Source organism: Peromyscus californicus, unplaced genomic scaffold (genome assembly GCF_007827085.1).
Source record: "Peromyscus californicus insignis strain IS unplaced genomic scaffold, ASM782708v3 Scaffold_8__1_contigs__length_139910024, whole genome shotgun sequence".
NCBI lineage: Eukaryota > Metazoa > Chordata > Mammalia > Rodentia > Cricetidae > Peromyscus > Peromyscus californicus.
This window is the reverse complement of record NW_026294606.1, coordinates 28,593,628-28,617,733: the sequence shown is the minus strand read 5'-3', so window position 1 is coordinate 28,617,733 and position 24,106 is coordinate 28,593,628. Positions and strand designations below refer to the sequence as shown.

At 41.6% G+C, this 24,106-nt stretch overlaps 2 protein-coding genes across 5 annotated transcripts in view; one reads left to right on the top strand and one right to left on the bottom strand.

Annotated features, from left to right (window-relative positions):
• Positions 1-9,849, bottom strand: part of Lyrm4 (LYR motif containing 4) — a 41,987-nt gene extending 32,138 nt beyond the window's left edge. Inside the window, exon 1 of the mRNA XM_052729753.1 lies at positions 9,402-9,849. Coding sequence (XP_052585713.1) covers positions 9,402-9,487 — 86 coding nt within the window. The 5' untranslated portion in view covers positions 9,488-9,849. The remainder of the gene's footprint in view (positions 1-9,401) is intronic.
• Positions 9,850-10,044: 195 nt separating this feature from the next.
• Positions 10,045-24,106, top strand: part of Fars2 (phenylalanyl-tRNA synthetase 2, mitochondrial) — a 456,192-nt gene continuing 442,130 nt past the window's right edge. The window contains exon 1 of one of the 4 annotated variants that reach the window (XM_052729750.1): positions 10,045-10,303. The gene's annotated coding sequence lies outside the window, so the exon portion shown is untranslated. The remainder of the gene's footprint in view (positions 10,304-24,106) is intronic. The other 3 variants (XM_052729748.1, XM_052729747.1, XM_052729751.1) reach the window with 3 other exon arrangements.

The following is a 24,106-nucleotide window of genomic DNA, read 5'->3' as shown; positions in this document are numbered from 1 at the left end:
AAAGAGTAAGTTTTATTTATCTCTATATCCTCAGCCAGGAGCTGAGTCCAGACAATGGGAGGTACCTAATAATCAGTTAGTGAATGAAGGGTCAAGTGTCATAATGAAGTTGTATAAATTACAATAGCAAAGTTCTATTTTTAGATTGAAAAACAAATAAACAAAACCACTTCATACAAAAGACGATTCAAGAGATTTAACTGAGTTGCTGAAAGACCATTGAGTATGGCAAATTTGAGAGGTGGCCTACCACTATTAGTGATAACTATATAGTCACCAATTTGTATGTAAGGGAATCTTCCTGTGTCTGCAGGATCCCAGTGTAGTACTTTCCACGTTCCCATATCTAATTCCATCAATGCTTGAACATTAAGTTCCTTATATGAAATAGTACACTATTTCATAGGCCTTAAGTATATCCTCCTACATACTTTAATCATCCCGAGATGGCTCCTGATAGTTAATTAAATGTAAATGCTGTGGAATAGTTGTTGTATTCTTTTAGCCAGTAGTTCTCAACCTTCCTAATGCTGTGACCCTTTAATACTGTTTTGTTCTTCATGTTGTGGTGAATCCTAACCATAAATTATTTTCATTGCTGCTTCATAACTGTAATTTTGCTCCTGTTATGAATTGTAATATATCTTTGTTTTCTGATGGTCTTAGTGACTCCTTTAAATGGTTGTTCAACCCCCAAAGGTGTCACGACACAAAGGTTGAGAACCACTACATTAGGCAACAATGACAAGAAAAAGTGTCTACGTGTTTAAGACTGCCTCATTCATGGTACTCAGTCATAATGCCAAAAAACAATATGTAAAGGCAAATTCAAAAGCTTGAGCTATGATTTCATTTCTCTTGAACTCTGAGGGCTCATCAACTGTACAGATATTAAGATGCCACAGCAATACCATTTTAACATGATCTTGGTAACTCTTATTCTGCTTCTTAAAATAAGCAATGGAGACCCGGTTGCATGAACCCTGTTCCAGTATTTTGATTACTGATCAGACAATATTCTGAGGACTGGTCTCTTGTTAACTGAGCTCTACAAATCTACAAATTCATAGCTTGGTTCATGCACCCTATCTGATTTTACTACTTACTGTGGTTTCTAACGGGTAAAACTTTACTAAATTTACTAGGTACCAGTTAATTGAGTAAATAAGCGCCAAGAAAAACGTAAAAATCTATATTTAATGGAGTGGAGTTCAAGGACAGGAAAAGTGTCATACAGGATAAGAGGTATGGCATAGAAGACCCTTCTTCCTTAGCGAAGTCTATATTTTGTTATTGTTGGATTGTGAAAGGCAGTCAAAATCCTATTATTTCATTACTGTCATTTTCAAACAGAATGGTTTGTAAACAAATGGTATTACTTGACTACAATGCAGAATACCTTTAAGACACTTAACAAGCATCTTATTTACTTGGAATAGCATATTGTAGTCTTTTGTTCTTTATTCTCTACCTCTATTTTCTCTTTGCTTTGATTCTTTCACTTATTATTTTTAAATAACATTTCATTTTATAGTATGTTTTTTAATATTAGGGTAGAAACGCTAAGTTGAAGTATAGATAGAATAAATATAACTTGGAGATACTTTCAAAGGCAAAAAAAAATCAGCAATGACACACATAGATCTAATACTTTTGTTTTGGAGGTCTCATGTATCCCAATGTGGGCTTGAATTCTGCTACGTAGCTGAGATCTTGGACTTCTGATCCTCCTGCCTCCACATGTTAAGTGTTGAAATTACAAGGAATCACACTGCATCCTTCTACTTTTTTTGAATGTTGTGCTGGGGATCAAAACCAGCATGTTGTGCATGCTGGGAAAACGTTACCAACTGAGCTACATCTCCAGTTCCACCTCTAACACTTTCAAATTACTTCCTCCTATCATCTAGTCTAGAGTAAAAATGAATGCACTTATTCTATCCCCAAATTTAGCTGATGGATGTAATCTTCTCAAAGTACCTCCAAAATAACTATGTAATTTTAACTTATTTTTCAAAAATCATTAACCAATATTATGGTGATATTTTATTTGTGCTGAAATGTGATTTTATTTGTATGTTAATAAATAAAGTTGCCTGGGGGTCAGAGCTAATAGCAAGCCATTTAGCAGAAGTCTGGCAGCACACACCCTTAATTCCGATCACATGACAGGCAGATCTTTGTGTGTTCAAGGACACCACCAGCATGGAAAGACACGCCTTTAATCTCAATACCAACCATAGAGACCTGGAGGTCTGTATAGACAGGCAGTGACGAGGAGGTCACGTGGTTGGGTTTACAACCAATGAGAAGGCAGAAGAGAAAGTCAATAAAAAGAGACACACAGGAAGTAGGTCTCTTTCTCAGGGGAAGGACGGCAGCAGCATCAGGTGGTAAGAAGGCGGTCTTGGTCTCAGCTCTTAGCTACTGCTCTCTGACCTCTGGGGCTTTTAACTCTGCATTTGGCTCTGTGTTTCTTATTTAATAAAACCGTTCAGAATTACATCCACACAATATGGCAAATTTAGCAACTATAAGAAAAAATATCAGTTTTTGAAACCCCAGCCACATTTAGTTATAATTAATATTTCACAAATTTAAGCAATCATTTTTAAGCACACATGAATTGCCTCCAGTTGTCTGTGGCATACCACAAAAAGGGCCAGCACAAGGATTCTTCTTAAAGTGCCACAGGCTATGTATGCATGAACTCAACTGCATGAACTCAGAATAAATATTAAAGCACAATTTGCAAGGAACTTAGAAAATTTAATAAAGCAATGGTTTTCTTTTAAAAACTATGCTTTTGTACAACTTGCAACACAAAAGGTAGTTTTCACCAAGATGTATGATTTGCTCAGCATTTCAAAGTAAAATTTTTTTTTTTTTTTTTTGTTTTGTTTTTCGAGACAGGGTTTCTCTGTGTAGCTTTGCGCCTTTCCTGGAACTCACTTGGTAGCCCAGGCTGGCCTCGAACTCACAGAGATCCGCCTGCCTCTGCCTCCCAAGTGCTGGGATCAAAGGCGTGTGCCACCACCGCCCGGCCTCAAAGTAAAATTTTTAATTGGCTGTTTAAAAGAGAATCTTATGTCTTCTCCAGTAAGTAATGATTTACCTATGTCTTAAAAGCATTATTTCAAGATTTAAAGTGAGGGGAAAAAAGGGAGTTCCCTTTTTAAACTGAAGTGGATAAAAAACCCTAACAATCTTAAGAACACATCAGAGGTGAGGGCTGTAAAGCAGGGTGGAGTGTGAGCTTGTCACATGTGGAGGCCCTGAGTCTGATCCTTAGCACCCAGACAAGGAAGGCAACAGCAGCAAATACACCATGAACAATATACTCACTAACCTGATGGCACTTGGGTGGGCTCTGGGGAGCTCTAATTCAGTTAAGGAGGGAGAGGTGAGAAAGACTAGAGGGATGGAGTTTCCCACTATTAGCAACTGCTGTGTAGCAGGAGGCTGTGGTTTGACAATAAGGACAAGGTTACCCTTGGAGGGCTGAAGATACCTTTATAGAAACAAAGGGCACTGCAGTGTATATAAGTTTATAAGGAAGAAATGATACACAGAATTAAGATCAAAATGGAGCTGAGTTATGCCCAAAGGGTTGAAATGAGCATCACAGTGTTATGGAAGCATATTTTTACAACAGTGTAACAAGAGGCAGCCAAATCATCATTAGGGAAGTGTCCCCTGGAAACCACTATATGCTACAGTTCAGCACTCAGGCACATATTTCCTGTTAGTTCTGCTAGTTTCTGAAGTTGTCCTTATGCACAACCATACCACAATCTTTTTTAGCATGGCCATCTTATGTTTAGATTCTATCTATTCTCAGGCCCTGTAGTTACACTTACACACACAAAGAGTTGAAGAACTATTAGGAATTTCTCAGTTTGTTCTAAGGGGGAAAGACTATTTGGCATCAAGGCCTTCTTTTTCACCTATTTTTTTTCTTTCTGCTCTGTTATGTATGCAGGCCAGAGGCTGATGTTACAGGGTCTCCTTTAGTTGTTTTTTTTTCAGATTTTGAAACAGTGTCTCACTTAACCTGGAGCTTAGCACCTGGCTAGACTGGATAACCCGTGTATTCTAGGGGCCCTCTTGTCTCCACCTCACCAGCGCTTGGACTACATTTGTCTGCTACTGCATCTGACTTTTTCCTGGGTGTTTAGGATCTGAACTCAGAGCCTCATGCTTTCTCAGCACTTTATGCACTGAGCCACCTCCTTATCCTTGTTTTAGAAAGGTTCGGTTGGTATTAGTATGACTCCTGACAGGCTCATTCCAATTCACTCTGGTTCTTGATCTGTGGGCATATGGGAAAAGGAGGCAGTGAATCATTCCTGTATCTATTAAGAAGTGCAGGGCATAAGGGTCATGACAGGCATAAGATGGTGTCAGCCAGTGGGGCTGTGCCAGTAGTTAAGACACATGCTCCATTAATAAGGTTCCCTGACTGAAGAGACGATCCTAAACTTAATGCCTCAGAAGCTTTGAGGTAAGCTGGGCTACCCTCTCACTCTTCTATAACATCACAGCATTCAAAAGTATATCCCAACATTTGCTGATGCATTAGGGGCTACCAGAAATGCAGAAATAATATGAACAGTATCTTGGAAATACAAAGAGAACCATTGTCCCAAGAAGAAATGGAATTTGCCGGGGTGGGGGGGTGGGGGGGGGTGGGGGGGGGTGGCGCACGCCTTTAATCCCAGCACTTGGGAGGCAGAGCCAGGTGGATCTCTGTGAGTTCGAGGCCAGCCTGGGCTACCAAGTGAGTTCCAGGAAAGGCGCAAAGCTACACAGAGAAACCCTGTCTCGAAAAAAACCAAAAAAAAAAAAAAAAAAAAGGGAAATGGAATTTATCTAAGATGAAGGTCCAGAATGATCATTGTGACTGCTGTTTTTCATCAGATAAAAGCATAACTTTACAATAAAGGTCTTTCAAAACAATAAATGAAAAATTGTACATTAAACCACCTTAACAAATATTCTGCAAAATGAATCAGGTATAGAAACTCTGGATGGTCACTTGTATCTCCAACTTTTCTATGTCAGCTTCTCCACAAGCTGACCTGATCACACTTGTTAAAGTCTACATTTTTAAATGTTAAAAAAGAGAAAGTGCAGGACAGAGCATGCTGGAGACTCTCCCAGGGCCACAAGGATATGGTGGCTCAGGCTGTTTGGGTGCTGGGGCTCCTGAGGTGCAGGCTGTGATTACCTGCTTCTGCAGGGTGCTCTGGGCTCCATTCCTACTTGGGGACATTCCCAAAGTTAGTGAAAGATCTCTTCAGACCAGCTATTTCTTTACTGTTTTAGTCAGTTAATGGCAGGGCATCTGTTTCCCCTTTTCTGGGCCTTAGCTTAACCTGACCCATACTCTAGACCCAAGTTGATGTTATTTTGGTGCCTGTAGTAGTTTGAATAAGAATGGCCTCCACAGACTCATACATTTGAATGCTTAGGAGGTGTGGCCTTATTGGAGTACTTGTTGGCCTTGTAGGTGAGCTTTGAGGTTTCAAAGGCCAGGCCCAGTCTCTCTCTCCCTGTTGCCAAGGGATCATGATGTAGAACTTTCAGCTACTGTTCCAGCACCATGTCTGTCTGTGTGCTGTCATGCTCCCTGCCATGATGATAATGGACTGGCCCTCTGAAACTGTAAGCAAGCCTCAATTAAATGCTTATTTTTAAAGAACTGCCTTAGTCATGGTGTCTCTTCACAGCAATAGAATAGTGACTAAGACTGCATCATCAGAGTTCTAATATTTTCCTACAAAAGTCTGTTTTCTTATGTTCTCTAATTTCTCTTCTGCACTATTACAATCAACTCCTACTAATGTCTTTACTTCTAGCTTCTAGCTCAAGATACTCTTATCCTGCTGCCCAAAGGAACTTACCTAATCCTCAGATTTGGTTGTCACTTAACAACTTGAAATCGCAATAGGGTGGCTTGGCTGTTTCTCAGCTAAGACAAAACCCAGGTTCCACAGTGGAGACTACAAGCCCTGGTATGTCTGTCATCTGAGCTGCAATATTCTGCTTGTAGTTACCTGAGTTTATGCTACTCTGCTCGCAGCTGATCTGATGCCAATGTCTGGGAGGTCCTCCAGCTGATTCTACACCCTGCCCAAGCTTCTATCACAATAGGCTGCAAAAACCCTTCCTGTTAGCTACTGAGAGAACATGGGTTGCCAAGTCCAAAGCGCTCACCTTTGTATTTCTGGGGCCTGATTTAGTGTTGGGGAAAGGAAGCTTCAGAGGTTTTCTGGAAGCACTAAGTCTGTTTGGATGTCTTGGTGGTGGTAAAAGAATTGTCTGTGGTGGAGGCTGTGCAATGAAGTGAATGGAAAAGGAATATTCAGAGGTCATAACTACAATATCTTAAGGAAGAGAAGGCATTCAGGGTAGGGGTGATAAGGGATATGCTAGACAGAGGAGGACTTTCAAAGGTCTGAGGACTGAAGAACACGGTACATTTAAGAAATGACAAGTGGCTGCCTTTTGGTAGAAGCCTTTAATCCCAGCTCTTGAGCCATGGGAAGAGGGGGAGGAAGGAGAGAGGTGGAGAGATAAAGAGAGAGGGAGGAAAGAAAGAAACAATAAAGAACATAGGGCGTGTGAGTGAGGCTTGCTGGTGATGGGATGAAACCTGCCCACGATATTGAAATGAGGCCTAGGTACAGGTCTTACAAAATAGTTCAGCACTGTGATTACTTTAGACATCAAAACTTTTGGGTTCTTTACAAATTTTTCACTATTGCCTTTTTTTCATTTTTGAGACAGAGGATCATGTAACCCAAGCTGACCTTGAACTTGCTGTATAGACCAGGCTGGCCTTGAACTCATCTTCCTGCTTCCTGAGTGTCAGGATTACAGTTGTGCCCCACCATGTCCTGGCTCAACAATGCTCTCTGGATTGGTTATCTAGCATCAGCTTCGTGACTTTTGATAGCTTAGCGTCTCTAGTGCTTGGTTTTGTTTAGTTCATAAAAACAGTACCTCATGAGGTTTTCCAAAATAATTGTGCTAATAGACATAAAGAACAGAAAACATGGAAGTGATCAATGGATACTCTCAGTGATTGCCATGATGACAAACAGTGTTCAGTTGAGAGAGGAGGGAAGCAGTTATTTTTGAGTTCTATAGGGAATTAGAGAAGCAGATATATTTTATAGGAAGCAAGATTTATTTTCGTGGGACATAATGATAATGCAGGCAGGGTTCTCAGGTTTTGGGTAAATGATATCTGGTAAAAGTGACCACTAGATTTCCGTGGAAAACACATCTGGTGTGAGGCACAGACTACTCTCAGGGTGCTTATCAGCATATAGTTGCTTATGCTGAAGCTCAGTTTTACATTTCTATTAGGCACAGCCAAGGATTTTCGGTTTACTCCTAGGGACTTGGAAAACGTTTGTTGTATTGATCGGCTTTTAAGTCACTTCCAGATGGAAGTTTAGAAATGAAGGGCCCTTAAGAGGCTGTCTAGTCCAATGACTTAGTTTTGCCATGAAGAAAACTGAATCTCAGAGGCCGAGTAACTCCAAGGTTACAAACTCTGTTGAGGGCTGCTTCCTGTGTTTTATACAATCTGTTCCCAGATATGCCCTCTAGTGTGACCTAGTCTCTGTTTATTCCTTCCATGTTTATTCTTGAGACAGAACATCTTTTAGACTGTGGGGAACACTCCAAGTATTTACTTCCAAATTTCCTGTATTCCATCAATTGTAAGTACTTAGCAGTAGGTATTTATGGAACATCAATCTGTAGGTTTAGTGTTTATATCCTTTATCTTCCATCAAGTAAAACCATGTTTCATTTAACCATGTCTTTAGTGGGTATGAGCTCACTAGCACAACCAATGCTGTTCTCAAGTTGACAGGACAAGTATAATTTCTCAGTAGGTTTCTAAAAGATGAATTACTGCTGGAGATATTTGGTGCATCCCTCCACAGAATGAGGTTGTGCATGGCCTGCCCATCACAGGACCTTGCAGCTCAATTTCTAGAGGAGGGTGCACCTAGAACCAGGTCTGTTTCAGGAGTTAGCGGACACCAGGACACCATAGCCTAGTCAGTTATCTAAGGGTATGGCATCAATAATGTCTGAAATGATAAAAAGTGAAGACTAGTTTGTGAAGTAATCTGAACACTTGGGAAGTAACTGTAAATAAGTAACCCATTAAAGAAAAATGAGCTGGTTCCATCCGATTCTTGTTCTTAGGAGTATGCTTCAGTCTCAGAGGATTCAGGTAATTAGTCAGTAAGACACCACATCTCAGGAAAACCCTGAAGGCTCTACCGAAATGGTGGGTCAGAAGTTCCAAAGAAGTAGAAAATGAGAAGGTGGGGGCTCTGAGGTGGAGAACTTCCTAACAAGTATAAGGGTCTCATATACAAGTAGTGGAATGGGCCAGGCATGGAAAAAATGGGCTGGCTTAAAAATGTAAAAGTTTTATTGCATGAACGTGAGGTACACACATGGCACCCCATTAATGCATGATTTTTGTGCATTTATGTATAACTTAAATTTCTTTTTTGAAGAACTGATGCTCTTGTTTTCTTGCTGTAATAGGTCCCAGACTCTAGGACCTAGAGGGAAGATCTCAGTCTGGTGAGGTAGGATAAACTAACATTTCAGTTTCTGAAGGCTTAGCAACTCCTCTTACCTTTAACACTCCTTGTATAAGTACCCGCTCCCTCTCCTTTATCCTCTAATTCACTGTCTCAACCTTCATAATGCTGTGACCTTTTAATACAGTTCCTATGTTGTGGCGACCCCCCCCCCCCATAAAATTATTTGTTGCTACTTCATAACTGTAATTTTGTTACTGCTATGAATCATAATGTAAATATTTGTGTTTTCAAATGGTCTTAAGCAACCCTGGTGAAAGAGTCATTTTAGGGGGTCTTGACCCACAGGTTCAGAAACGCTGCTCTGGTCCCTGGCCCCAGAGTCGCAAATTAATACACCGGTGTAAATGAAAGGGGGACCTAGAGCAAGCCTTCAGCTTTGCGGCCACGTGGTCATGAGCGACTGCTTCCAGTCGTATTCTCAAGGAAAGTTTCATGTACCGCACATGTTTGCTTGTCCTAACTTTTCTCACTCGCGGCTTCACGTCCATCGTTTCGTATCGCAGAAACAAGACACTGGCCAAGGGTCCTAAAGCACCAGCTTGGGTGTCAGTCAGTTCAGGGAAGATGTCCCAGGACTTGAAGGGCAAGTCCTTGGCTCCTCCCCTCCCGGGCTCCGAGGGTCACACCTGGGGGTGGACAGCTGCACGTGCGCGTCACAGCAGAGGAGCCTGTCACTAACCCAAGCTGCGGGCGCCTGTTCCGCGACCCCTAGAGACAGACCTGGGCATCCCATTCCCGGCGCTCCCCCCGGGTCACCTGTAATTGTAGGCGCTGAAATGCTTGCTCTCTCTCAGCATCGCCCGGTACAGATCTAACACTTGTGCGCGGCTGGAGGCTGCCATGTTGGAAACACACAAAAAATAATAACAAAAAACAAACGGGTCCTTCTTCGAGGGCGGCCCGGGTTTAACTCAACCCCAAATGTCAAACGATGCAAAAAGCACGCTGGAAAGCAGAAGCAGCGGCTCCGCCTGACTCGCGGCCTGGGGAAAGAGTCCCGTGCGCGAGGAGGCGGCGCAGGCAGGGCGGCGGGCACCTAAGGGGAGGCGCCCGCGTCCGGGAGGCTCCGCGTTCCTCACAGGCTGGTCCAGCGGCAGGAGGCCCGGCCGTCCAGGCCCAGGCACACTCCTCCGGAGGACGCTTACGGACTCGAACTCCGCGGCTGGCAGTCTCCTCAGCCTGCACTCTTCCGCCGAACCGCTCGGGGGCGGGGCCGAGACCTTGGCGTCTCCGGACACCACGCCCCCTACACCTGCCCAGGCCCGGTTGCCCGGGTTACGAAGCGTGCGCCGCTGCCCCGCCCCTGCCCGGTGAGGCTGTCTTGAGCGCTGCCTGACCCGCTGTGCGCGACTGAGAGGGTGAGTTTGCTTTGCCTGGGCCTGATCGGCAGCCTGAGATAATCGGCGTCATCTTGGTTGGGGGGACACAGCTCCAGAGGTGCGGAGTTGACTAGCTAGCGACTTCCTGGATCACCGGCTTCTCTCTGGGCGAGCGGCGCAGGGACCTCGGGCCCGGACCTCTTTCCGTCAAGATGGCGGCGCCCAGCGCGCACGGTGGATGCTAAGCGAGAGGTTGAGCTCAGAGACTGCAGAGCGAGTGTGTGGTCGCGCTGCTGACTTCGAAACGCCCGCGGTCTGCGTTTCCCCGGTGAATGCTGGGTGAGTGCTGCCCTTGCCGCTGCTTGGAGGTGTCAAGTCGCCGATTTGTTGTGCACTTGGCGTTTGGCTGTGACTTTCTCCCGTTTCCGGGATAGTCATTGAGGGTCTGGACTTTTGTACTGTTTACCTTTTATTTTTGGAGACAGGGTCTCATTTTGTAGCCCAGACTGTCTGAGCTTTCGTTCGAAGCCTTCCGAGTGCTGGAATTACAGACGTGGGACACCATGCAATTCTTGGTTGTTATTATTATTATTATTGTTTTTACTTTTAAGCGCGCAGTTTTGTAGTGTGTTTTTAAAACAAAAACAAAAACGCTAAAAGTCTGGACTTTAGATGTCATGATTAATTAGGTATCCCTTGGGACTGAGGGATTTCCGAGGCATCATTTCAGACCCAAGGCAAAAAGTTTTCTCTTGATGGTGTCTCTCTCCCACCCCCACCCCCGCCCCCTCAGAATTCAGATTTTACAGACCATCTTGCTAAAGTAGTAAAGTTTTTTGTTCTGGTCCTTGATCTTAGGGCTGTGCGAAGAGAAGCCTCTGCTGGTTCTGGTTACTGTGTTTGGAAAGCCCTGATATTAGTTTTCGAATCTGGTTTTATATAACGACGTTGCTACAAGCCTTTTCTTTAATCTTCCCCGCCCCCAAACAGTAAAGAGTAATTTTATTTTTTTTTTGGTTTTTTGAGACAGGGTTTCTCTGTGTAGCTTTGCGCCTTTTCCTGGATCTTGCTCTGTAGACCAGGCTGGCCTCGAACTCACAAAGATCCACCTGCCTCTGCCTCCCGAGTGCTGGGGTTAAAGGCGTGCGCCACCACCGTCCGGCTAAGAAGTAATTTTAAACGATAAGACTACGATTAAATTAACATCCGTTCTCATCTGTTTTGGTGTATCTAGTTTTGAAATGATGTGTGCTCTATGCAAAGCAACTTGTATTTTCAGGAACATTAGGGCAGAGAATTCTTTAGTGTGCTTGCAACCTGTTGTCCTTGAATCTAAAAAACAAACAAACCTATTAGTCATGATACAGTGACATTTAAAAGTATTGACGATACAGTGCTTTTATAAAAAATACTTTTAAGCTCTCTGATTTTCTCCTAATCAAAACAGGCTTTTAAAATTCATTTATTTATTTTTGCTTTTTTTTGTTTTTCAAGACAAGGTTTCTCTGTGTAGCTTTGCGCCTTTCCAACTCACTCTGTAGCCCAGGCTGGCCGTTTATGTATGAGACAAAACTTACATAAAATACATAAATAAATATTTAAAATTTAATTTTTTAATAAACATTAACAGAATGTGTCTCAGTATTGCTCCCTTGCTGTTTGGTCAGGTCATTGCCTCAGGTTTAATGAGATCTATTAATATTGTTGAGTTTTTCTTTGTAATTTCTTAACTAGCTGAAGACCATAAGGAAGGTTTTCACATTGTTACAGAGTGAGAACAGAGCTGTGTTCTCTTGAGGTAATAAACTATTGGTTGCTATTGATATAAAATATAGGGCACCAGTAAAAACTACACATTGCAAGTTACAGATAAACAAAATTACCAGAATAAGAATGAAAAATATTTAAATTGTTTTGACTTGTCAAAAAGGAGTGGGGAATACATTTCTGCTGTATTGTACTTTCATCTTGGAAGTGTGTGGAGTTTGTGCCTAAATACAAGGGAATTAGTTACTAATGTGCACAATAACGTACACATCTAAATATCTTTGTTGTGAAGTGTGTGGAGTTTGTGCCTAATTACAAGGGAATTAGTTACTAATGTGCACAATAACGTGCACATCTAAATATCTTTGTTGTGATCAAATACAGCTAACAGAATTTGCAGAGTTAAAATAGTTTGGGTAGTAGACCTGTCAGTTCAAGGAGTGGTTAAGATCAGGAAATTGATAGGGTCTTAGTGTTACTCGTCAGATTTGTCAGAGGCTATGGATACAGCCTGGGTACCACCAGTGGACACAATAGACTAATGTAGACTTTAATCATAGTAATTAAACATTATTCAAGAGGTCCTATAACCAATTCAGTAACTTGCAATGAAGTTGCAAGCTGTCGACTAGTTGATTATGTTACCTCCAATGGCATTTTCAGTGCTGTTTCCATTTTCTGTAAATGCTTTCAGATCATCACACTGTTACTGTTCTAGAACCTGCTTTGGTTTGGGAGTTGCCTGATTCTCACGCCATTTTCTTTTTCTTTGTTCAAATAAACTACTATAATTGCTGTAACAATTAACATTCGTTAACGCTATTCCAAGTCTTTATAAACATACTTTATTTTGTGATTTTTCTTTTGTTGGCTATCATTGCCTTGAAGGATTAATTAAAAAAATCACTTTCCCAAACTAAATCTTTGTTTTGCTCATCTTCACTTCAGAAGTGACTTTTTAAATGCAACAACTCTACTGAGATTCTAGGTAGAATTGGCCCAGAGGCTGAGACTGGACCTTACTCATGTGTTCTGTCATTCTATTTTAGAACAAGGTTTTATTAGATAATAACTACAAACAATTGGGTACGTATCCACTGTCATTTAGTCCTCAAAATGTAAACATTTTCTTTAATACTGAGTTAAGAATACCATAATTCTTGACAGTAAATATTTCTTGCTTTTTGAAGCAATGTAAAGCCATTTACTATCTTTACAATTAAATATAACAATGATATATAAAGGAAGTTTTATATTGTAGAGTCACCTTATATGGAATTACTGTATTCCATACTGTTAGATCATGGGCCTGCCCCTTTAAGATGCTGGTCTCTATAAGCTAGCTAGGCAGGTGAGGGATAGCTGGGGCTGGCGGGCAGAGAGAAGTAGGAGGAAGAATCGGGGCTCGAGAGAGGGAGAAGAGACAATGAGGAGAAAGAGAGGGAGAAGGCCAGGGAGCAGCCAGGCAGCCACCAGCCAGCCAGACTTGGAGTAGGACATACAGAATGAAAGAAAGGTAAAAAAGCCCCGAGGCAAAATGTAGATGAAGAGAAACAGGTTAATTTAAGTTATGAGAGCTATTGGGACAAGCATGAGATAAGGCGGAGCATTTACAACTAATAATAAGTTTCTATGTCATGATTTGGGGGGCTGATTGGTGGCCCAAAAGAAAGCCTGCTACAAACTGCAGCCATGCCTTTTTCTAACATTGAAGTGTAGCTAGATCTTTGTGATCCGTGTTCTTCAGTTGTTTGTTGGGTTTTGGTGTTTTTTCTTTCCCCACAAGGTCTTGCCATATAATCTTGCTGGTTTGAACCTCACTATGTGGAACATGGCTCTCCCCAAACATGTGAAGATCCTCTTGTCTCTACCTCACGAGTGCTAGAATTACAGGTGTGCACCACCACACCTAGCTCAACTAAGACCCTGACCTGAGGGGAGACACCATCATAGAAGGCAGTTGGAAAATGAGTGTGGGAAGTTTGACATTGTAGTTCCTGATTAAGGCATGGAAGGAGGTGGACACAATTTGTGTATCCACCTTTCTGTGGTTTGGACTAGCTGAAGGTGGGAAGTAGGGTTCCCCTGTCAGACTACAGAAGTGATTAGCCCTGTATCAGCTTTATTTTAGTTATATTTCCCCTTTTCGAATTAAGTTATTTCTTTCCCCTATGTAGCAGCAAGTAGAATGTTTTGACCCAGTGGAGTTCATTAACAAGGTACTGGCGACTTGTTCTATCCTGAAGGAGCCTCAGAGTTAGCCCAGAACACACCCAGACACCATATTCTCAGCACCAAGGAGATTTTATTACCATGGGGGACAAACAGGGATGGGGGGTGGGAGGGTAGGGGTGGCTGCCTCTGGATCTGGCAAAAACAGTAGCAGGTGTTTTTTGGAGGAGTGGTTTTTAAGGAGAAAAGCGGAGACTGTGCTAGGAAGCGTTGGTAAGTCCTGATTGGACATGTTAGTCAATGTAACCAAATACTGAATGTTGATTGTTGGTCCTTAATGTTTTCTAGTTGGATCTTGGTCTTCAGCCTCAGGGATGAGTCGAGCATAAGAAAGTAACCAGATAGGGAATGGACCTTAGTTGCTCACTTTAGGAATGTAATCTGATGGGTTAGCAAGGTCTGGGGAAGGGGGAGGAGAGAAAGGGGATTGGAAGACCTGTTGGTGCCATGTTTGCCATGCCTGGGCCTGTTAGAACCCTTCATATCCTGAGACTTCAAATTCTGTACTCCAGGAGCTCTGCAAGCTTTGTTCTTTATCTGTATATTTATCAGGAAGCTGACTAGCCTGCTTCTCGTAGTGACTTAGGGCTGCAGATCATATTTATGGTTTGAGTGCGTTTGTATGTAATTGTGATATGGGTTAGAAAGCACAAAGGTTGCCGAGGAAGTGCTGGTTATGTGATGTTGGGTCTATTCAAGGAGAGGTCATGTCCATCCTCGACGCCTATCCTGTAGCTAGGACTGCATTCCCTGGGCACTGGATATTGCTGGGGTAGGGAAACACTGAACCCTAAGAATTAGGACCTTTAAGGTAATGTTTGGTTGGCTGGGGAGGATTCAGATTTCAGCTGGGCCTTGAGGGCAGAGAATTTGGATGTGTGGTTGTGGTGGTTTCTTCTTAGAGGAGGAAATGTTCTCTTTATCTGGGGAAGATAAATTATAAGCCTTTATTATGAGGCTAGAGAGCATATAATTATAGCTTCTTTCCAGAGCTCAGGGTAAGGGGATCCGGTGAGAAGACATTAGAGGATCTGAACCCTCATGTGATCTTAGCCAATTAGTCCATGAGCAAAGGGAACAGCTTTTACCTCTAAGGAAAGGGAACCTGGGAGAGTAGATGATTTAGCCAGGACCAGGCTGTTAGAAAATGGGCTGTAATGGCCTTTGGCTGAGGATGTATTCTGTCCAGCTATACTGCTTGCTCCCTTACTTCATACAGATGATCTTCTTGTGCCAGCTTAGGGAATTTGAAATCGAATTGATTTCTCTCTCTCTCTCTCTCTTTTTTTTTTTTTTTTTAAAGAAAATTTGTTTCTATTTATTATATGTGTGTGTCTCTGTGGTCTTGTGCGCTGTGGAGGACAACATTTAAAAGTTGGTTCTCTCCTACCCTGTAGGTCCCAAGGTTTGAGCCTAGGTTGTCAGACTTGGCCGCTGGCTCTTTTACCTACTTCGTCATCTTGCCAACTCTGATTAATTTTTTTTTTTTGGATAATGGTAAATTTTAGTCACATTTGAATTTAAATTTAGTTGGATCCTCTTATACTTGTAAAATTAACTCCTCTGTAAAGGAAATCCTGTAAGTATTGAGACTCTGAATTGTTGATTTGTATGCTTTTTTTTGTATTTTATGATATATTTACATTTCAAACAGAAAATATTTGTTGTCTTAAGTCTCTCTCTCTCTCTCTCTCTCTCTCTCTCTCTCTCTTTCTCTCTCTCTCTCTCTCTGTGTGTGTGTGTGTGTGTGTGTGTGTGTGTGTGTGTGTGTGTGTGTGTGAGACATTTCTGTAGAGCATCTTCTCAAATAAATTTAAGAAAATCTGTCCTGTCCTCTTTGGTGATTAGGTTCACTGGCTTGTGGGCAGCAATAATGAAACTGTCAGTCACTTGTGCAGGATTCTTATTTTTTAACCAATTAATTTCTCCTTTTGGAAGGAAACCATATTTCCTTGCCCAAAGTCACCATCAATGTGAAGATTCTTTGACAGTGGTAATACTTTGTTACAGAGTACTGTCACCTTTTTATTAATACGCATGGAGGATAGCTATTATGGTTTGTTTTTTTGTTTCTTGCATTTGAGAATGATGTATTAAACAAACTAACTGTGATAAAAATAATAGCTATTAATTATTTGGCTTATTTTCTCTTATTTGAGCCTTGCTAAGTAGTTTACCAGCATCCCATTTTGGTAATTTTTCTAAAGATAAATTTGAAGTTGTGATTGGCTCTTTTCAATGAGGTCTATGAGTTGTCAGTTCCTGTTTGTGCCTATCAGTTGGTTCTTTTCAGAAAACACTTGAGATTTGTAGTGCTGACTTTGTTGTTGTTTGTCAGTCCCTGGAGAAATACTAGCTCAGGGTCTTAATGTCCTTAACACTTAGTTCACTGAATGATTTCTGCTGCTGTGGATCAAACCTAGGGACCTGGGTATTCAAGGCAAGTGCTCTATCATGGTGCTACACCTTTAGCCCGTAGGTCTGTGATATTATAATAACCGATTTCTCAGTAGGATAATATGTTTTTGAAATTATACCGGAGACTGATTAACCAGAGTCTATACATAGAGTTCATAATGTCTTTGCCATCGTAGTGAATATTTTTATGTGATTTAATATTTCATAACTTATTAGCCAAACATTTATTTACTGAGCACAATGGAAGCAATTTAGCTTGGTAAACTTATTATGTGTGTGCACTTGTTACTTGAGTTAACTAATAATGTTTAAGAGTAATAAGAGCCTGTCTGCTTTTTGTGAAATGGATTACAGTAATATTGGCAGACAGTACTACAGAGTTAGCTTTAGTTAATGAGGATAACTTTATTGGGAAAATTATCTTCACAATAATTCTTGAGGAAAGTAAGTTAAGAAGTAGTGCTGTTGGAGAAAGGTTAGCATCTAGCACACTGTCTTCCTGAGGTTTCTGAGACACGGGTTCTCTGTCAGCTTTCTGTTGCTGAAACGGTATACACGAAACAATTGGGTTAGAAAGAGTGAGGGTTTCGTTTGCATTGTAGTTTTGGAGATTGTAGTCATGACTGAATGACTTTGTTTTAAGTCTCTGGAGGCATATCATAGTGGGAGTGTCTTAGGGTTACTATTGCTGTGATGAAACACCATGATCAAAGCAACTTGGGGAAGAAAGGATTAATTTGGCTTATGCTTTCAAATCAGTGTTCATCATTGAAGGAAACAGGACAGGAACTCAAGCAGGGCAGGAGCCTGGAGGCCGGAGCTGTTGCAGAGGCCATGGAGGAGTGCTGCTTACTGGCTTGTTCCTCATGCATGGCTCAGCCTCCTTTCTTATAGAACCCAGTACCACCAGCACCGGGGTGACCCAACTCACATGTGCTGGGCTGGCTCCCATCAATCACTAATTAAGAAAATTCCCCATAGGCTTGCTTAGAGCAGCATTTTGTGGAGGCATTTCCTAAATTGAGGCTCCCTCCTCTCTAATGACTCTAGGTTGGGTCAAGTTGACATAAAATTAGCCGGCACAGTAAGCACAAGGTGGAATATAAAAAAGAGAGGAAGGAAGGAGAGGACTGGTATCCCATGATCCTTTTAGAGACATATCCCAGTGTCCTAAAACTTTCCACTAGGCTCCTCTTTGTGGTTTGTAGCTGAAGTTTTCCTGGTTCCACCTGCCTCCCATGGTCCGCAGTCCTGCAGCCACTTACAGAATAATCACTTAGAATTAAAATTGCTCGGCCATTAACTCAGGCTTATTACTGACTAGCTCTTACACTTAAATTAACCCATAATTCTTATTTATGTTTAGCCACGTGGCTTTTCTCAGTTCTGTCTTCACATCTTGCTTCGTCTGTGTCTGGTTGGCAACTCCTGACTCTTCCCAGAATTCTCCTTGTCTGTTTATCCTGCCTATATTTCCTGCCTGGCTACTGGCCAGTCAGCGTTTTATTTATCAACCAATGGGAACAACGCATTCACAGCATGCAGAGCACCCATCAGTGGTTCAATCACCTCCCAATAGTATTTCCTGAGGTCCAAGTCTTTTACCACATGCACCTTTGTGGGGCATTACAGATCCAAACTATGACAGGCAGAACTATGTATTTTTAATCTCCCAGGCATTTTTAAAACAAGTGCCTTTCCCTGAGCACCCATAACCTTAAGTCCTTTGCAAATTCCATTTGCATAGGCTTCTGGGTGCCCTGAGAGCTAAGTATGATGGTGACTTTACTTTATAGAGCTGGGTTTGAAGAGCTTCTTGTAGTTTTGTCTGAGTGAGGTTTCCTTTGTTGTGATAGAGACTAAGACCTCCCTTGGGGAGGAAAGGATATATTTCAGTTCACAGTTTATAGACTCAAGACTGAAGGCAGGAACTGGTGCAGAGGCCATGGAGGAGTGCTGCTTACTGGCTTGCTCCTCCTGGCTTATACAACCTGCTTTCTTGTACATGGCTGGACAACCTGCCAAGGGGTGGCATCAAGCAGAGTGAACTGGCCCCTTCCACACCAGTCATTAATCAAGAAAATGCTAGACAGACTTGTCTACAGGCCAGTTTTATGGAGGCATTTTCTCAAGATTCCCTCTTCTTGGATGACTCTAGCTTCTGTTAAGTTGACCAGAAAACCACCCAGGACAAGTCCCTTCTTTGTGTGTGTGTGTGTGTGTGTGTGTGTGTGTGTGTGTGTGTGTGTGTGTGTGTGTGTGAATTCTGAGTAATGAACTCAGGGCCCTGTGTAGTACCCTCAAGGTGCATAGATTAAGTTTTATCATCAGCTTTTTTTTTTTGTATTTTATTTTGTATTTATGTATTTGTACTTATACAAATAAATACACACAAATAATTGTATCTCCTTGTATTTTATATCTTTTGTTTTGAGCCAGGTGTCTGTTAAGTTGTTCATGTTTGCCTGGAAATAACTCTGTAGCCCAGGAAGAGCTTGGACATATGATCATCTTGTCTCAGCCTCCAGATTGACTGAGATTACAGGCCTTCACCACCAGGCTGTGAAGTCCCAACCTTTTTTTTTTTTTTGGGAGCTGAGGATTGAACTCAGGGCCTTGTGCTTGCTAGGCAAGCGCTCTACCACTGAGCTAAGTCCCCATCCGAAGTCCCAACTTTTTAAAGGCCCTAAGTAAACAGTTTTTGATTTGTCATTTGTAAGCCTGCCTGGGGCTGCTAGACTTGTCCAAGCCGAGGTTGGATGCCCTTCTACTCTGAACCTTGCTGAGAAGTGTTCTCAAGTACTGATTGTAGTGTTTCCTCATTATCTTTTTCTGTGCCCCTGCGAGCTGTTTGAACAGAAACTGTTTGTTACAGGGTCAGTCCATGGTCTGTTCTTTAGATATATATGAATTATTTTTATTACACGATAGACAGTCATGTCTATCATTCTGTCTCCTCCTGAAACACTACAGCACTTTCGGGATGTAGTCTGAACTCTCAGCACAGCCTGCAAGGTCCTGTTGTCCCTGGCCAAGTGATTCTCCAGCCTGCTCCATCCATTGTTACTTTAATATGTGATTTTCTGGTTCTTTGGAACTTCTTCCTTCTCTGCTCTGGACCTGTGCCACAGCTAATCCAGCGACCTGGCAACTCTTCCTTCTTCTCTCAGTTAAGAGATACTGTGTGAACTTACCTTCTTGAAGTGAAGCAGATCTTCCTCTTCAGTGTGCCTCAGAATTGGGAAGTGTTTTTCAACTGAGAGTGACTGCAGTTGCCCCAGACAGCCAAATCAAGCAGATTCACACCTTTGCAGTGGTTTTGTTGACTCCTATGGCATGAGGGCTCAGAGTCCAGATGAAGCCTTACTGTTGGCTGGTTTGTGTGGCATTGCCAAAGACCTGGTTTTGTTCTTTTTCTTAACAAGTCTTTTCCAATGTCTGCTGAATCCTTAGGTTTGCAACCTGTCTTGGTTTTTACCACCAACAATTCTTGGGTGCTTGTTTCTACTTGTGGAGAAGGGGTGCCCACCAGTCCATTCTTTTCATCCATTGTCTTCATCTATATGCATGCTCATCCATCTCTGAGGCAATCCATTCTTAGGGACAGGGTTATGTTTATTTAGTTTGAGTCACCTGCCTAACTTTTAGAGGCAAGGTGAGTACAGCTCCTCTCAGTGGGTAGGTGTGAAAGTTGGGGATGAGTATGTTGGTATAGGCTACATACATTGAAATGCAGGTAGTGAAGCCGGGGGTGGGGGGTGGTTGTTTATTGTAAGAAACAACAAAATTCACTAGAGTAGTCTTGCCAGAGTTGCATGCTTCTTTATGTGGTTATTCGATTAGTATTGTTCTTGGCTATTAGGCTGAAGATTTGAGAATGGTTGGAGACTGTCTCTGATTACCATCATTTCCCCAAAATTTTGCATTTAGCTTTGCACATGGTATTTGATCAATGAACATCAATGGTTGAATGAACTAATCAATCTAAACTCTTAACTGATTCACCTGTGAAAATTGAGTGAATTCGACTTATTGTTGGCTGTGAATTCGACAGATATTTAGTTGATTATGAATTTGATTGAATTGAGCTGTCCTTCCTTCTGAACACTGCCTAGGTCCTGAAAATGAATGGTCTTAAAGGCAGTCATGGTAATTCAACACCCCCCAAGTCACTCACTTCTTCCCACTTGCCTTCACCTCTTAAACATTCCCCAGAACCCCTAAACAGCACCACTAGCTGGGAGCCAGCTGTCCCCCACATATGAGCCTGTGGGGACATTTTACATAACTGTGCCTAAAATAAAATTGACTGTTCTTGCTTCAGCTTTGCTAAGGTTTGGTTTAGAATTTACTGCTGTGTATTTTGAAGTTGTCTTTGCTATTTAGAAAGTTTTAGGATATTTTCATGCATTTGTTGTTTTACAGAAATCTGTTATGTAAACACATAGACTAAGTTTCTTTTCACTTAAGAATGTTTGTACACAAAAGCCTCTATCTGGAATAATCATTCTTCTCCGACAGTTTTCACTTGATTCAGGATCACTTAGATTAAATGTCATGTCTTGAGTGAACTGCACCCTGGTTGTCCTTTAAATCACACCCTTATGGTTTCAGTACTTCTTCTAATACCTCATTCTTTCCCTTAACTCTGCAGTCTAAAAGGATAGGTTTGTATAATGATAGGTTATTGGTGTCACAGAGACTTGCTGAAGAATAATTATATTTATTGTTAATAAGTAGGAAGCTTTGCAGTGCTGAATATTTGTGCCTTGGATGCTAGGAGCATGTGAAAAGGGATGGGTATGCTGATGACTTTGATTGGAGCATAGATGAATTTAAGGAGTACACAGAATTTTATGGGTAAATGAAAATTTTATAGATGTTTTAAAATAATACGTTAATTACAGAAGATTAATTACAAAGGTATTAGAGAATTAATAATATGGGGCGGTGGTGGCACACGCCTTTAATCCCAGCCCTTGGGAGGCAGAGCCAGGTGGATCTCTGTGAGTTCGAGGCCAGTCTGGTCTACAGAGCGAAATCCAGGACAGGCACCAAAACTACACAGAGAAAAACCCTGTCTCGAAAAACCAAAAAAAAAAAAAAAAAAAAAAAGATGTGTTGGGTTGGGGATTTAGCTCAGTGGTAGAGCACTTGGGCCCTAGGTTCAGTCCTCAGCTCCGGGGGTGGGGGTTGGGGTGGGAGGGTGGGAGAAGAGAATCAATAGTATGGTTGACACCAGTCCAAGGTTGAACAGACAGTTATTGGGTACAAATCTTTGCACACCCATTGTTGTATAACGTTGTGGTTCTGAATGCCTTGTGATAGATAGTTCTTGTTACCAGGTATATGGGCCCAAGATCCTGTCCTTAAAAAACCTTTCAGCTTTATTTATTTATTTATTTATTTATTTATTTATTTATTTATTTATTTATTTATTGTTGTTAGGGTGGACACAAGCAACTCTATTTTGGATCTATCCATTCTTATAGTGGCTTACTATTGATTTCTTACATCAGTATGTGAATTCCATGAGGAAAGGACTGTATCTGTTTTCTTTACCACTGTAATTATAACACCTTGCAGATGATCAGTAAACATTTAGTGAATGACTGAATGTTTTTAGATTCTGTATCTCTTATCTTTCTGATAGTTTTAGGCAACATGTGGTATTTCTCCATATCATAGAGTTTGTTCACTTTATTATTTCTGAGCGTATTGGTGGGGCAAGCATCATGTTCTTTTAAGAATAGTGCTGCCTTTTTTAAGTACTTTTTGTTTTGGTGATTTATTCTTAAATTTTGTGTTATCTTAAAACTTGCTTGATTGATACAATTTTAGTAATTTGGAGTGAAGAATCTCTGGTAAATAAAATGGTTACTTGATTTTTGTGGATACTGCAGGAAGCATGGAAATGAGCCTCTAGTAGATGACTGTGTTGGTCACACTGTTAGACCTGCATCTGGAATCATGTTTGCTTTTGAAAGAGCAGTCTCATGACTTGTTGATACTGTCGCTGACTCACAATGGAGATACTAAAGATACATTCTTTAGTTTCAGCATGCTATGATCTTAGATAGGTATTAGTTTTACTGTATCTAGGGAGAGTTGTGCGTTTTTTGTGATAAACACTGTAAATGTCATAGTAAGGAAGAAAACTGGGTTAAAATTTTGTTTTGTATTTTACAGCCGTGCAGACTTTTCATTTTGTTTTAGGTGATTCACTTAGCATTTGGGTGATGACATTATTCATTTCCTAACTCAAGACATTTGAGATCCATGAAAGTGAGTGCCTTAATAATTATGTTGTAGCAGTGGCATGTACCTCAACTGTCGTAGAGACACAGACGTGGTTATACAGTTTGATACTGGAATGATTGTTAACAGTTATAGACTGTTAATCTTATGTCTGAGGGTCTTCTGAAATCATGTCTCCACTCTCATAAGACAAAGCTACAATTTATTTTGTTTGTAGAGAGAGAAAAATTGCAAGAACTAAGAATTGGTGTCTAAATGGCTTGTCTTTTCTCTAATTCTCCAGAGAATGGCTGCATCCTCACCATTGCCATGCTCGGCTTAGAGACTTGAAAGTTCTTATCCAAGGTCTTTCTAAGTATGATTATTTTGATGACCTGTAATATTTCGGATTTCCAGATTGCTGTGTTCTGTGGTCAGTGGGAGACTGGTTAAAGGGATTCTTGGCTTTAGGGCTGAGTTTCTTTGTGCATGATCATCTGGTTGTACTGAGGTATTGGGGGAGGGTACTCTACTTCCATCATTTAATTTAATGCAGGAATTGTATTATGTGTATTTTGTATGATCACAGTCTTATTGTTGGGGATTCTGTGAGACACTGCATTATTACTGTGGTAGTGTGAATGAAAATGGCCCAATAGGCTCAGGGACTGGCACTGTTGGGAGGTGTGGCCTTGTTGGAACAGGTGTGGCTTTGTTGGAGGAAGTGTGTCCTTGGGGGTGGGCTTTGAGATCTCAAAAGCCCAAGGCAGGCCTAGTGTGTCTCAGTCTCTTCCTGCTGCTTGTGGGCTTTGAGATTTCAGAAGCTCAAGGCAGGCCTAGTGTGTCCCAATCTCTTCCTGCTACCTGTGGATCAAAATGTAGAACTCTAGCTCCTTCTCCAGTACCGTGTCTGCCTGCACATAATGAACTAACCCTCTAAACTGTAAGCCAGCCCCAATTAAAATGTTTTTCCTTGTAAGAGTTGGCGTGATCATGGTGTCTCTTCACAACAATAGAAACCCTAACTATGACAGTGACAGAAATATTAGAGAGTAACCCAGCATTTCTGCAGCACTGGCAGCATGACATTTAGAGACTTCTCAGGGCTTTTTCCTTGTAGCTTTGCAGCCTGTGCTTTGGATGAAGCTTACTATTGTCTTTCCTGGGTTGACTCAGGGTGCCCATCTCAGGGTCCCTTCCCTCCCCCACACAAAGGCAAAATGATTACATGTCAGCGTAATATGGCCTGAAGCCTCATGTAGGAAATTTCCTGACAGTCACAGACAATTCTTAGGATTCCCTTTCTTCCCAAGCTTTAGCTGCTTACCGGGCATTGCCAAAGTCCAAAGGACTTGCTCTTGTACTAGGTGAATGAACAAGATGACAAAAATAAAACCAGAAATCCACTCTGAAGCTTAGGACCTTTAAATAGTAGCACGTTCAGGTTATATTTGATATTTGAGTTGAAGACTGATTCTGAAATGTTTG